This window comes from Pseudochaenichthys georgianus, chromosome 22 (genome assembly GCF_902827115.2).
Source record: "Pseudochaenichthys georgianus chromosome 22, fPseGeo1.2, whole genome shotgun sequence".
NCBI classification, from domain to species: Eukaryota; Metazoa; Chordata; class Actinopteri; order Perciformes; family Channichthyidae; genus Pseudochaenichthys; species Pseudochaenichthys georgianus.
Genome location: NC_047524.1, coordinates 712,495 through 726,198, shown reverse-complemented (window position 1 = coordinate 726,198; position 13,704 = coordinate 712,495). Strand labels below are relative to the sequence as shown.

General features: G+C 40.6%; 3 protein-coding genes across 3 annotated transcripts in view; 1 reads left to right on the top strand and 2 right to left on the bottom strand.

Annotated features, from left to right (window-relative positions):
• The window catches only part of ezra (ezrin a), a 29,487-nt gene extending 26,206 nt beyond the window's left edge, over positions 1–3,281 (bottom strand). Inside the window, 1 exon segment of the mRNA XM_034112124.2 lies at positions 2,927–3,281. Within this exon segment, the coding sequence (XP_033968015.1) occupies positions 2,927–2,938 (12 nt within the window). The 5' untranslated portion in view covers positions 2,939–3,281.
• A 935-nt stretch (positions 3,282–4,216) lies between these two features.
• On the bottom strand, positions 4,217–9,301 carry nenf (neudesin neurotrophic factor). The gene is made up of 4 exons (XM_034111914.1): positions 9,112–9,301; positions 7,685–7,745; positions 6,261–6,364; positions 4,217–4,717 (listed from the first exon to the last, which is right to left on the bottom strand). The coding sequence occupies exons 1-4, from the start codon at positions 9,250–9,252 to the stop codon at positions 4,541–4,543; spliced, it is 483 nt and encodes a 160-aa protein (XP_033967805.1). The 5' UTR covers positions 9,253–9,301; the 3' UTR covers positions 4,217–4,540.
• Positions 9,302–11,677: 2,376 nt separating this feature from the next.
• The window catches only part of pacc1 (proton activated chloride channel 1), a 13,040-nt gene continuing 11,013 nt past the window's right edge, over positions 11,678–13,704 (top strand). The window contains exons 1-2 of the mRNA XM_034111543.2: positions 11,678–12,053; positions 12,917–13,016. Coding sequence (XP_033967434.1) covers positions 12,018–12,053; positions 12,917–13,016 — 136 coding nt within the window. The 5' untranslated portion in view covers positions 11,678–12,017. The remainder of the gene's footprint in view (positions 12,054–12,916; positions 13,017–13,704) is intronic.

Sequence of the window (13,704 nt, the reverse complement as noted above, 5' to 3'; positions counted from 1 at the left end):
AAGAGATATAATCCCTCCACCTGGTCCTAGGTCTACCCCTTGGTCTCTTCCCAGCTGGACGTGCCTGGAACACCTCCCTAGGGAGGCGCCCAGGTGGCATCCTAACTAGGTGCCCGAACCACCTCAACTGGCTCCTTTCGACGCGAAGGAGGAGCGGCTCAACTCCGAGTCCCTCCCTGATGACCGAACTTCTCACCTTATCCCTAAGGGAGACGCCAGCCACCCTGCGGAGAAAACCCATCTCGGCCGCTTATATCCGCGATCTCGTTCTTTGGGTCATGACCCGTCCTTCATGACCGTAGGTGAGGGTAGGAACGAACATGGCCCGGTAGACGGAGAGCTTTGCCTTCTGGCTCAGCTCCCTTTTCGTCACAACGGTGCGATATGCAATATAATATTGTATAATAATAAAACACTTTGATAAGAGCCATCCTGCACAATAGGCGCGTTCACACCGCAGTACTTTTCCCACTTTAGTTCCGAAAAGTCACGTTCACACCAAAAAGAGCCGGAACTAAGATCAGTTCATCAGAACCTTTTTGACCCACTTTTCTGTCCCTCGTTCACACCAACGCAACTCCGGTTCAAGCTCCGTGCTAGAGCTTTTCAGGTTCAGAACCGGTTCTTCGGTTTAGCTCCGGCTCTTTTCACAGAGTCCGACTGGTGCTGCGTAACCGTTTGCGTGCCTGCTTCATAAACCCCTCACAGCTCACACCACAACAACAACAATGGCAGATTGTGCTCCAGCTTCCTCTGCACCTCTTCGGAAGACGGATGGAACTTTGTGGGAAAAGCACTGCGGTGTGAATGCGCCTATTGAGTACTTTTAGCTGATATGTACTTTTACTTAAGGAACACTCTTACCTGAAGACTTTTACTTGTAATGGAGTATTTTCAAAGTGTGGTATTAGTACTTTTACTTAAGTAAATGATTTGAATACTTCCTCTACTGCTAGAAAATACTTTACTACAAGTAAAACTCCAAGCCCTGCATTCACAACTTCACTTAAAGGTCACCTATCATGCTTTCTTTAGGCAACAGCACAGGTCTCAGATTTATAAAAATATATAAAAAACATGTCTATGAAGTGTTTTGCAGATCACCCATTCTAGCCATGCCTCATATCCCTCTATTTCACTTCCTGTTTCTAAAGTGCTGATTTGGGGATAAAGCTTTAAAGAGGAGGGTCTGAGCTCATGCGGGACCCGGCAGCTACCGTCTAAACTAAATGCTGCCGTGATGAAACTCCATATCATGGATCATCAAGGATCTGAAACAGTCTGGAGCTCAAAGGCTTTCTCTCTCCCGGTTACACCACAAGCTGAGTTCCTTTCTACTTCCTGCTTCTTCACACACATGCTCTCCAGCACAGGTTAGCTCTGAGTGTTAGCGATGCTAATGTAAACACCGACCGTATTACGTCCAAAGCAGTCGGGCATTGTTTCTGATAGCAACGTTTCTGATTGGGCCGTGGGTCCACATTTCAGATGTTACGTCATATCGGACTCAAATCTGGATCAGCTCCGTTGTTCCCCGTTTTTAGAGATTTGGGTACGGAGGAAAAGAGAGAGGGGTTTATTTCCTGACGCTGCGTGAGTTCCCCGACACACCGGGACACATGTTGATGTATACAAGACATCAACAAGTGCATGATAGCTCCACTTTAAATGAAGTATTATCAGCAAAAAGTACCTGAAGTATAACGTAAAAGTATTCAATTTTGAAAATACTGTACACTAGAACTTTTTTTAAGTAAAACCTCCCATTTGAGACGATAATATTTTCACAATAAATGACGTTAAATGTTCTAAAAACAGATATTTCAGCGTGACTTGGATAAACTCTTAGGTAATTTGATGTATAACAAAACACATGTTATAAACGTATGTAAAGTTTGTTACGTCAGGTAAATAAAACTGCAGTGGGAAAAAAAAAGCACATTTCCAGCCCTGTAAAAAGCGGGATGCTACGAAGACCATGTTGACAGTGTGATATCAGTAAAGTAAAGGCTCTGAAATCAGCTGCAGGACACTTTGAGTTGGTCGCGGTTACACAATCCTTTTATGAAGTTCCACTGGAGCACACCCCGAGTGTCATAAAGATAACAACTCGGAGACTTAGGCAACACAAATCCATTTATGAAACCGGCACCAGTTTCTCCATTTACCCAGAAAACTGCCGACCTTTCCTCCAATCATCGACGGTTCAAATCACTGGAGCGGGAATACATATAAATCTTTCTATCGTCTAACACCGTGTTCTTTTCGGTATCTTTGTTGAAGAACGTTCCCGATTTACACTTTCAAACCTGCTGCCATGACTTTAAAGTAAAATGGAGGTAGATGTCAGAACGACCTCCTCGGGAAAGGCTTTCTCCTTGGGAAAGTCAATATCCGCTCCGATGCCGTAATGCACCCGTCTTATCAGCTCTCCTACAGACTGATGCTGAAACTTAGCGAAGGACATTTTAACGGAACATTGATTATTGTTGCCGAGTTACGGAGGGAGAAAACAGTTGTTAAAGCATAGTCATGAGATGTTGGTGAAAGTCACTACAAAGTCACTTCAAAGCTGGTTGATTATAATCAGTTTTGCTCGACCGCACTCCGTCTCGCTGTGTGATAAAGGAGTGTTTAAGTAGCATTGTTTCTGACAGGAATGTGTGCAGCATGGGTCAAACTCTACATGTGGTTAATGAGTAAAGACCGAGCAGCAGAAGAAGAAGGGAAGGTGGCTCATATGGAACCGACTCGCAAGCTTAAACATCGAGAGACAAATGTGGTTAAAACTATAAAAACACACGTATTGAGCTTCCAATCTGCTTTTCGTCCCTTTAACATATTAACCCACGGCCTTTCTTTCACACGGGAACCAGGAAGAGACTTTGAAGTGACGTATTTAACGACATTAATCACAGATTCTTACTGTTTTGGGCATCTTGGCGGAGGGTTTCGAGGGCCGGCAGAAGAAAGTGTTTCGCAGGCGGACCGAGGCTGCAGTGGGCGACTGGCAGCAGAATCTCCACCTGATAAAGAAAAGAGGCAGCTCCGCTCCGCTGGCAGACTGAAGGGCAGGGCTGCTGTCCTTTGAACTCGGCTGCCGGTCGCTCTCAGTGACGTGGGAGACGTAGCGATCGCACACACTTTCCAGAGAGAGGACTTACCTGCAGCAGCGAGGCCACGAACAGCTCCACCTAAAGACAATCTCCTGCCTCGGCACGGGAAGTGGTGACCTTTGGTCGGCGCGTGCACGGCTGTAAAAGGCCCGGGCGAGCTAATCACGCTGCCTGCCTGGAGGTGACACGAGTGAGTCATGAGCGGCCGTAAAGACATCCAGATAACGTCCGCTGGCGGTGAGACTCGGGGGACAGAAAGGTCTCGAGCAGCTTCGGATTTACACACTTTAATAACGAGGGTGCAGGGACAAAATCAGGATTCACGGAGATGTGAAAATAGACAGGTTTTTATCTTTAAAGAGGACATACTGCTCATGTTCAGGGTCAAATCGTGTATCGTTACATAGTGATGTCATGGAACACAAACCAATAGAGCGCACTACAAGGGAGGGGAAACCCCTAGAAGCAGAATAGGGCCTGTTCACAGTTTGATTTATGGCGCAATGCTTTGAGAAAACTAAATGCAGGGCAGTGGCATCAACTCTTTCAATTAAATTAATTAAAGTCATCGCTAAAAGTGGCTCATGTCGGACTCACATGGGCCAAGAGTAGGGATGCCAGCGATTATTCGATTATTCGCTACAGTCTCCATAATCGAATATTATTTTTAAAAATCGATTTTATTTATATATATTTTTTTTATTATTTATGTATTTTTTATTATTTATGTATTTTTTTTTTCTGGCTTAGTTTCAACCAAAATATATATAAATATATATATGCTAATAATAGTAATATAATAATCGATTATTATTCGTTAGGGCTGCCGAATAATCGATTTTGATCATGGTCACTTTCTGGCAACCCTAGCCAAGAGGAGGGGAGGGGACATCGGTTTACTTCAAGGACTCTGAGCAGCGTTAGAAGGACTTAAAAAGTTGCCTCCTTAATTAATTATATATATTAGAGGGCAGTGCATTTTAATGACACCAAAAATCTAACGACAAATCAAAAATTGGAAGACTCAATCGACGGAAACATTATTTCTTTTTTGGACGAAGGCATCGATTTGAAAGACACAATAACCGTGAGCTCTGACAGACTTTTGAACATTTTCTGAATTTATATAACCTAAAGATTAAACTTACAGAATGATAAAACATACTTAAATCAAATATAATGAGGTTTATTAAATATGTCAGTATTTCCTAATCTTAACAGAAAGTGGTTTGAAAGGAACCGAGCAGTTAAAGCTCTCGGAGATAACAAAGCACAATGTAAACATTTAGTTCAAGTAAATATCAATAAAACACGTTTGTATTTCTTCTTCTCTTGTTCACGTAATGCGCTCGGCATTCGAGGGGATTTCAAAAATGTAAAAACCTTCTTCACGATTATCGCTTCCGTGAAACAGCAACGTGACGTTAGAACTCGTCTTTGCTTTGGAAGAGCGGCTGGTCCTCGGGTCTGAAGTCTTTGTCGGGACTCCCGTCCTCCGTGAGGATTCGAGACGCGGTGTAACCCACGATGGGATACTTGGTTTTATACGTCTCCTCAAACACACTCTCCAGAGACTCCAGCTGGTCCTCGCTGAGGCCCGTCTATAGGGGGACACACACACACACAGGGGGGGGGACACAGGGGGGGACACGGGGACACAGGGGGGGGGGGGGGGGGGACACAAGACCTTTAATTAACACGTTTCTATCTGGGACTTCTAAAGGTCACCTATTCTCTTCTTCATGTCTCTTCTACATCAACATGTGTCCCCTCTTCTTCATGTCTCTTCTACATCAACATGTGTCCCCTCTTCTCCATGTCTCTTCTTCATCAACATGTGTCCCCTCTTCTTCATGTCTCTTCTACATCAACATGTGTCCCCTCTTCTTCATGTCTCTTCTACATCAACATGTGTCCCCTCTTATCCATGTCTCTTCTACATCAACATGTGTCCCCTCTTCTCCATGTCTCTTCTACATCAACATGTGTCCCCTCTTCTTCATGTCTCTTCTACATCAACATGTGTCCCCTCTTCTTCATGTCTCTTCTACATCAACATGTGTCCCCTCTTCTTCATGTCTCTTCTACATCAACATGTGTCCCCTCTTATCCATGTCTCTTCTACATCAACATGTGTCCCCTCTTCTCCATGTCTCTTCTACATCAACATGTGTCCCCTCTTCTTCATGTCTCTTCTACATCAACATGTGTCCCCTCTTCTTCATGTCTCTCCTACATCAACATGTGTCCCCTCTTCTTCATGTCTCTCCTATATCAACATGTGTCCTCTCTTCTTCATGTCTCTTCTACATCAACATGTGTCCCCTCTTCTTCATGTCTCTTCTACATCAACATGTGTCCCCTCTTCTTCATGTCTCTTCTACATCAACATGTGTCCTCTCTTCTCCATGTCTCTTCTACATCAACATGTGTCCCCTCTTCTCCATGTCTCTTCTACATCAACATGTGTCCCCTCTTCTTCATGTCTCTTCTACATCAACATGTGTCCCCTCTTCTTCATGTCTCTTCTTCATCAACATGTGTCCCCTCTGTGGAAAGAGACTCTGAAAGTCTCAGGAACAAAGATTTTCTCTCTTTTTGATCCATTTCTATAAAAACCTGTCTGAAAATGAGCCGATCAGATTTTGGCCACTTTATGATGTCATAACGATGTGTTGTCTTGTGTAACTATTAGCCAATCAGCAACCAAGGTGTTTCAGCCAATCAGAGACAGGCTCTGTATATATCTGAGACCTGTGACCTTTCAAGTAAAATAGACTTGACTATTATATTAGTATCAGGTCATTATTATAGATACGGAAAAGAAAGAACAGGAAGAAGCTTTTGAACATATGGTGCATTGACACTTAATTAAGTATTAAAATAATATTGATTTGGTTGACGAGTAATCTGTTCAGCTTCTCTTACTGTTGTACCACCCTCACGATGTGCTTTGGTCCTGCAAATAAAGCTTTTCTGAATTTGACAAAGTGTGTAAGTACTGTATAATTACATGAATGCTTTTCTGTTCGTAGCCTCACACTCAGGTGTCAGGTGTCGCTGCCCCTCCCCCATGGCAGTCAGCAAACACATTGTGACTATGGGAGACGCTGCAGTGGAACAATGGGTGGATGATAAACTCACAGTATCTGGTGTCAGGTCTGCAGGGTCCAGAGACATCTTAGCCACCGCCCGAGTGCAGTCCTTACCCACCAGAGCGTTGTAGGGAGCGTCTCTTCCATAAAACTCTGCAGCGGGAAAAATAACACATCAGGAATTGTTAGTGGATACATGTGTAGTCTGAGTGTAGATTCACTTTAAAGGTGGGGTAGGTAAGTTTGAGAAACCGGCTCGAGATCACTAGAATTTGAAAATACACAACCGGAGAAAATCTGCTACTTCCTCACAGAGCCCCTCCTCCAACACACACAACGCGCACATGACCAATGAGGGCACGAGATAAGTTTGTGCCCCGATGGAAGGCTGACAGGCAGGTAGGCCATCCAATCCGTTTAGTTGTACTTTTTACAGTATTACGGCTTCTACAGATGACATTTTGTTATGGATTTTTTGTCAAAGCACTTCAGATATTCATTGCTATCGGGATGTTAAGAGCATTCCATGGAATATAACAAAAAGTGTATCTCGAGCCGGTTTCTGAAATGTACCTACCCCACCTTTAAGGCTGGACACTTTCAAACGGGAGACAATGTGTCGAGAGCAGAGTTCGAGTTATAATCTGAGCTTCATGGGGGTCTTTAAAACTAACGTTAGGAGCGGAGATAAATATATCAATAACAGCCGGGTAATAACGGTAATAACGGGTGAAGAATCTTCTCCGGGCTCGCGCAGCACGCTCACAGGCATAGATTGCGCACCTTGGAGCGGAAGTGCAGACATATTGTCTTTCAAGAGAATACGATGTTCTTTTGGAAAACATGTGTTACCTCGTTGACGTAAATAATACATTGTTACATAGAAACAATGCACTATTTATGATTAAAATAATGGTTGTTGGTAATGTATTAGCGACCCCCACAGACCCTCCCATTGGCTCCCACATAACACCAACCCTGATAGAAAGAAAAGGATGAAAGGAATATAAAAAAGTTAGAAAAGTGTCAAAAGAACTATCATGTCACGAGAAGACTTGGGGTAGAGGAATGTGAGACTTTGGTCAAATATCTGGAACAAGTCCGCTGCAACTCGGACTACTTTTGAATCCAGGCTGAAGACTTTTCTTTTTGCCGCTGCTTTTAATTGAACTATTCACATCTCACACTGCACCGTAACTTTCATTCATGTACCTGTTATTCATGTTTTATTATCTTTGCTTTTTTAATGTTTCTAATGTGTTGTATGCTCTTAATATCTTTCATTTTTGTGAAGGACTTTGAATTGCCTTGTGTTGAAAAGCGCTATATAAATAAACTTGCCTCGCCTATTGTACTTTCTTTTGAGGTTTTGTTGAATGGAAAAACAGATTAAAGTTATCAGGCGTTTATTTTTTTATCTAGTAGATCGTGATATCTTGATTTCCCTCAGGTTTGTTGGAGGGGTTTGTTTACCTCTCCCCTTGGTGACATCAAACACAACTCCTTTTATCGCCATGTAGATCGGCTGACCCTCCTGGACAGGGCGGCAAGAGCACAACGGAGAAGATACACATGTTGGTCAATCCAGATACAAACCGTTATCATTATACTGTGTATATCACGAACACATGCATGTACGCACAGCAGTGGTGGAAAGTAACTAAGTATTTAATAACTCAAGTACTGTAATTAAGTACAATTTTGACATACTAGTACTTTACTTGAGTATTTCCATGTTATGCTACTTAGTACTTCTACACTACAATTCAGAGGTAAAAGGTAAACATGTAACACCTTTAGTTGCTTCACAGATCTGGATGAATGATGGTAAATCTAATCAAGTGTTGAATCAGACTTTAGTTCCACCTGGAGTAAATCCACCAGCTACCCTGCAGTCTACAAAGTACTTCAGACTAGCTGCACCTCCACCAGCTACCCTGCAGTCTACAAAGTACTTCAGACTAGCTGCACCTCCACCAGCTTTGAGAACACTTTCAGGATCAATCATTATAAAACATATATATATATTATTCTGAAATGGACCAATCTGCACAACGACTACTTTCACTGTCTTTCACTATATTTAGATGATAATACTTTTCTACTTTTACTTGAGGAACATTTTGAATGCAGGACTTTTACTGTAACAGAGTATTCCTACACTCTGGTACTTCTACTTTTACTCAAGTACAAGATCTGAGTACTTCTACTTTTACTCAAGTACAAGATCTGAGTACTTCTATTTTTACTCAAGTACAAGATCTGAGTACTTCTACTTTTACTCAAGTACAAGATCTAAATACTTCTACTTTTACTCAAGTACAAGATCTGAGACACTTCTACTTTTACTGAAGTACAAGATCTGAGTACTTCTACTTTTACTCAAGTACAATATCTGAGTACTTCTACTTTTACTCAAGTACAAGATCTGAGTACTTCTACTTTTACTCAAGTACAAGATCTGAGTACTTCTACTTTTACTCAAGTACAAGATCTGAGTACTTCTACTTTTACTCAAGTACAAGATCTGAGTACTTCTACTTTTAGTCAAGTACAAGATCTGAGTACTTCTACTTTTACTCAAGTACAAAGTCTGAGTACTTCTACTTTTACTCAAGTACAAAGTCTGAGTACTTCTCCTACCTCTGTACATCATTCATCCAAATCTGCCTAGTAACTAAATGTACTAATACATGTAGTGGAGTAAAAGTACATAATCGACCTCTGATTGGTAGTGGGGTAGAGTGCAAAGTAGAAAAAACGTAAAGAAATAAATTAAAACATGCAACTAAAGTACAAGTAGCAGTACTTGAGAAAACGTACTTCGGCACTTTCGACCACTGACCATAAACACATGCATTTACACACACGCACGCGCGCGCACACACACACACACACACCTCTCCGCCGTCATATCTGCTCAGCTCCTCCTCGGTGAAAAGTCTCACAGGTTCTCTGGAGGTTTTGTGTTTTAGTTTTAAATCTTCCGCTAAAGTCGCAGAAAGGACGAGCAGCAGGACGCAGATTCTCGCTGTTGCCATGGCAGAAACTTCATCCACTTCCGTGTTGCTGCTGGAGTGAAGCGGTGATGCATTCAATGTCGTCGGAATATTTAGAGATTCCCTCTCGACCTCGACCGATTCCATCGTTATACGAAGGACGGAACATGACATAAGTATAAATAATTAAATAAATACATACATGTAAGAATAAATAAAGGAATAAATGAATGAAAACGGAAATAAATATATTCATAAATTAATTAAATAATGAATACACGTGGAAACAAATACAGGACTAAATAAATACAATAATACATATGGAAATAAATAAATAATTGTATAAACGCCTAGCTGGCCAACTTTTCAGGGACGCCCACCTCTAAGAGATGATTTTTAAATTACATTTTGTTTATTTCTTTTGTAATGCTTTTATTTCGTTTTTTGTTAACTGGTTTAATCAGGGCCGTCCCTGGCCAACTTGGGGCCCCAAATGATTAGCCGCTTTCACACCAAGTACTTTGCTGTACTTAGTGCCGGCACTTTCTGCTTTTGGGTTTACTGGCAGGCCGCAAACAACTTCACGTCATTCTTATTATACATCCATGCGTTTACTGCCACCCAAAGTCCCTGGCCGGAAGTCCCCGGAGTTGGGGATTGGCTTCAGTAGAAGCTGCTGAAACCTTCTCTCTCCGTTGCTTGGGGCATTTAATAGATTTCAAAATATTGCTGCTGGTTTATAAAGCACTGAATGGTTTAGGCCCCAAATACATTACTGACCTCCTGCTAAACTATGAACCATCCAGATCTCTCAGGTCTTCAGGGACTGGTCAGCTTTCTGTCCCCAGAGTCAGAACTAAACATGGAGAAGCAGCGTTCAGTTATTATGCTCCAAATATCTGGAACCAACTCCCAGAAACCTGCAGGTCCGCTGCAACTCTTACTACTTTTAAATCCAGGCTGAAGACTTTTCTTTTTGTCGCTGCTTTTAATTGAACTATTCATATCTTAAACTGCACTGTAACTTTTATCCATGTACTTTTTCTTGTAATGTTTAATTGAACTATTCATATTTTAAACTGCACTGTAACTTTTATCCATGTATTTTTCCTTAATGTTTATTTTATTAGCTTTTCTTTTTTAATGCTTAATGTCTTTCATTTTTTTTTTTTTTGTAAAGCACTTTGAATTACCCTGCGTCGAAAAGTGCTATATAAATAAACTTGCCTTGCCTTGCCTTGCCTTGGGGCTAATGCTAATAATGCTAATGCCAGCAAATACAATGGCGGCTTCACAAAACTTTTCAGTTTTACGGGACGTGGTTTGCAAATCGCCCAGCCAATAGAAATTGGTACTTTTTTCTCCCCAGGATAGTCCCACCTCTCTAGCAGGCAATAAAAACGGGGGTAAAAGTTCCCGCCCGGCACTAAGTACTCTTTTTGGGGTGAACGCAAAATAAGAGGTACCAACGGAACTAAACTGGAAAAAGTACTCCGGTGTGAACGCGCCTATTGTGAGATGAGGGATGAGCCCCCCCCAACCGACAGGAGTGAAACAATTTTTTTTTGGAAACAAAGTACTTTGCAAATATAATTCCTGTTTATTATTATTATTATTATTATTATTATTATTATCAACACAGTTACTTTTTAATACAGTGAGGTAAATGTGCATGTATGTCGTTCATATATTCATTCAAAAATATAATTAATGCAAATAAACTACTTCTACTAATAATAATCATAATCAATTCGATAATATAAATACTATATTATTTTATTATAGTATAGTTGTAATATAGTCAAGACAAAACATGCTTATTACATGCTCAAAAACTGATATTTCTTAAATCTGTATTCAAATGTAGTTCCCTCTGTCAGCAATGTATCAACAACTACACACACATTGCTATCAGTATTTCTCTGTGTTGTGGTTGACATGATGATGACTGTTATGGGTTAAGGCGAGAGGCTGAGCATCACCATGAAATGTGCAAATTGACATAAAAAAGGGGAAAATACTCCATGTTTTTTAGGCTGTAAACTTTAACTGTTATGTAAGCCAACTAGACAGACAGTGTATCAGTCTTCCTCCTGTACATTAGCAGATCAAAGGCATAACATACTTGAATGAATGGTAAATAAAGAATGCTGGAAATAACTGCATCTCCATTAGCCTATATGCTATGCAGAGACTGCCTTCAGTTCTTCATGTCGTGAATTGCAGCTGATGTTTTAATATGGCAATTGGCAAAAGTTTGACATTTGACTTATACAATAACCCACCTTCGAGTGATGCTCTAGTTTCAACATGTTTTGTTTCCCCCCCCCTATTGCTTGCTCCGGACTGAAACTGTCTTTTCGCCGACATCTCCTCTCCTGCACGAGTGGCCTTATCAAAGCCGTGATTGGTCACATGTTGATTCATTGCAACGGTGTCGGGTTACAGACGTGCTCCCCATGGTGCTCCCCTTGTCACCTCTCTCGCTTTTTACGAGTTACACCTAAAGGCAGCACTAGGTTTTAACCTTAGGGGGAAGGAAACGTGAAGGACACTCATGTTTACTATTGGATCGCGGTCTGTAGGTGCTTCATTATCATGGGAGGAGAATTTAACGTTTACGCAAAACTTCCCATGGGTGTTGTTGTCTCTCTTTGGAGCGGTGAACAGGGACCTTAGAAGGAGGGAATTACATTTAATCTAAAATGTATTTCTTATTTATTAAAACTACTTTTCACACTTCGCACAAGTAGCCAGGAGTTTCTCTCTGAAGAGCAGAGTAGTGTTTGTAAAGGAAGTGCAGAGGAATGGGCCGGAAAGAAAGATCCCGGTCATACGAAGAGGTAGGAAGTTTGTTTACAGTCTGATGTTTGTTTGGATACATAGAAAAGTGTGTAATCTCCTGTTGATATGAAGGGTCCTTAAAGTGTCCCTCGGGTCGCTGCACGTCATGTGACTTTACAGCTGAGGCTGCTGTTTTCATGCTTCTTCCTTTCATGTGAAGAGCTAACCTCATTCTGACTATAGTTATTAAGTGGAAGTTTAATCCTTTTCTGAATTAAAGACAGGCATGAGGTCTGTGTTCATGTATACTAGTAAAAAAAAGTCTTAAATTACAATTACATTAAAGTACAAGTATCTCAAAATGGTACTTAAGTCCAGTACTAGAGTAAATATTACTACCACTGGCTGTATGTAGCGACAGGGGCGGACTGGGACTACAAATCAGCCCGGGACTCTCGAGCGGCCCACCTCGGTGCCGCAAGTAAATACTGCTTGTAAATTGTCGGAGAGGGGGGGGGGATATTTAGTATATTGCTACACAGTATACTGTGTAGCAATATACTAAATATCTCACAAGTACTTTCATTTAAAAAATAAATAGCTTAAATGTTATCTGATCTTAATAATATAATATGTATTGATTGTTTGTGTATTTTTTTATCAGAATCTGCAGATTAACTGGTAACTAAAGGTATGAGATATATGTAGTGCAGTAAAAAGTAATTGGAAGAAAACAACAACATGTAAACAAGAACAACAACACAATCAATAACATTAAGAATGAACAAACAAACTTAAAAACGTAATACATTTTCTAAATAACAATACAAATGAACAATGTAAAATCTCCACTGCTGCACATCCTTAACTAAGATTATGTTTCTTCCTTAACTTGTGCTTTAACTCCTCCTTCACCTCACAGTTTAATGATGACGACGATGAAGGAAACAAACAGTCGGCAGGATTCTTCGACGATGCGATCGAGCTGGACCGCGAGGAGACCAACGACAGCGTGTCGCCGGGTAAAAAACAACGTTTATCTAAAACAGCTACAGGCGTCTTTCATACTTTACTCTGCCCTAAAAGGAAGCTTCAAAATATGACTACTCTGGCTTTAAGTGTCTCACATGTGAAATATTTTGGACATTTTAAACATTTTGTTTACCAAAATGTGCTCCTGGAAAAAATGCATTCTGTACAAAGTAATTATTACAAAAGTACTAGATTCGCAAACATAAGACTCAAATTGAAATAGTGGTTGAAAGACTTTACAGCATGCACTTTTACGAGTTGCACCTTAAGGCAGCACTAAGTTTCAACCCTTATGGGGAAGGAAAAAAGGAGACGTGAACTACAAACAAAATTACCATACAGCTAAGGCATACATCATAAAATACAAGACATATTAATGAAGCTTAAATATTCCTGGTGACTTTATACCTTTTGTTACGAATAAAACGACACAGTGGCGAGCCGTCAGGGAGCTCTAGGTCCTCTCTGAGGGCCTAAGATATTCTACAAAATAATATTTAAAAACATTAAAAAACAAAAAAAATTATATATTTTTTTAGTTATATTTTTCATTAGTTTTATTTTTCATTAGTTTTACCAAAAATAACTTGATTTAATTATATTTCAAATTAAATTTCCAAAGAAATAAATCCTTTGAATCTGCCTATTCAATTTCTGTTTGAATGTGAAGGGTTAAAT

Coding starts and splice junctions, on each gene's coding strand:
- nenf (XM_034111914.1), bottom strand. CDS start 9,252: ATGGCAACAGCGAGAATCTGCGTCCTGCTGCTCGTCCTTTCTGCGACT. Junction 6,365..7,684: donor TGATGTCACCAAGGGGAGAG/GTAAACAAACCC, acceptor TTCCCGCTGCAG/AGTTTTATGGAAGAGACGCT. Junction 4,718..6,260: donor CAGACCTGACACCAGATACT/GTGAGTTTATCA, acceptor GTCCCCCTATAG/ACGGGCCTCAGCGAGGACCA.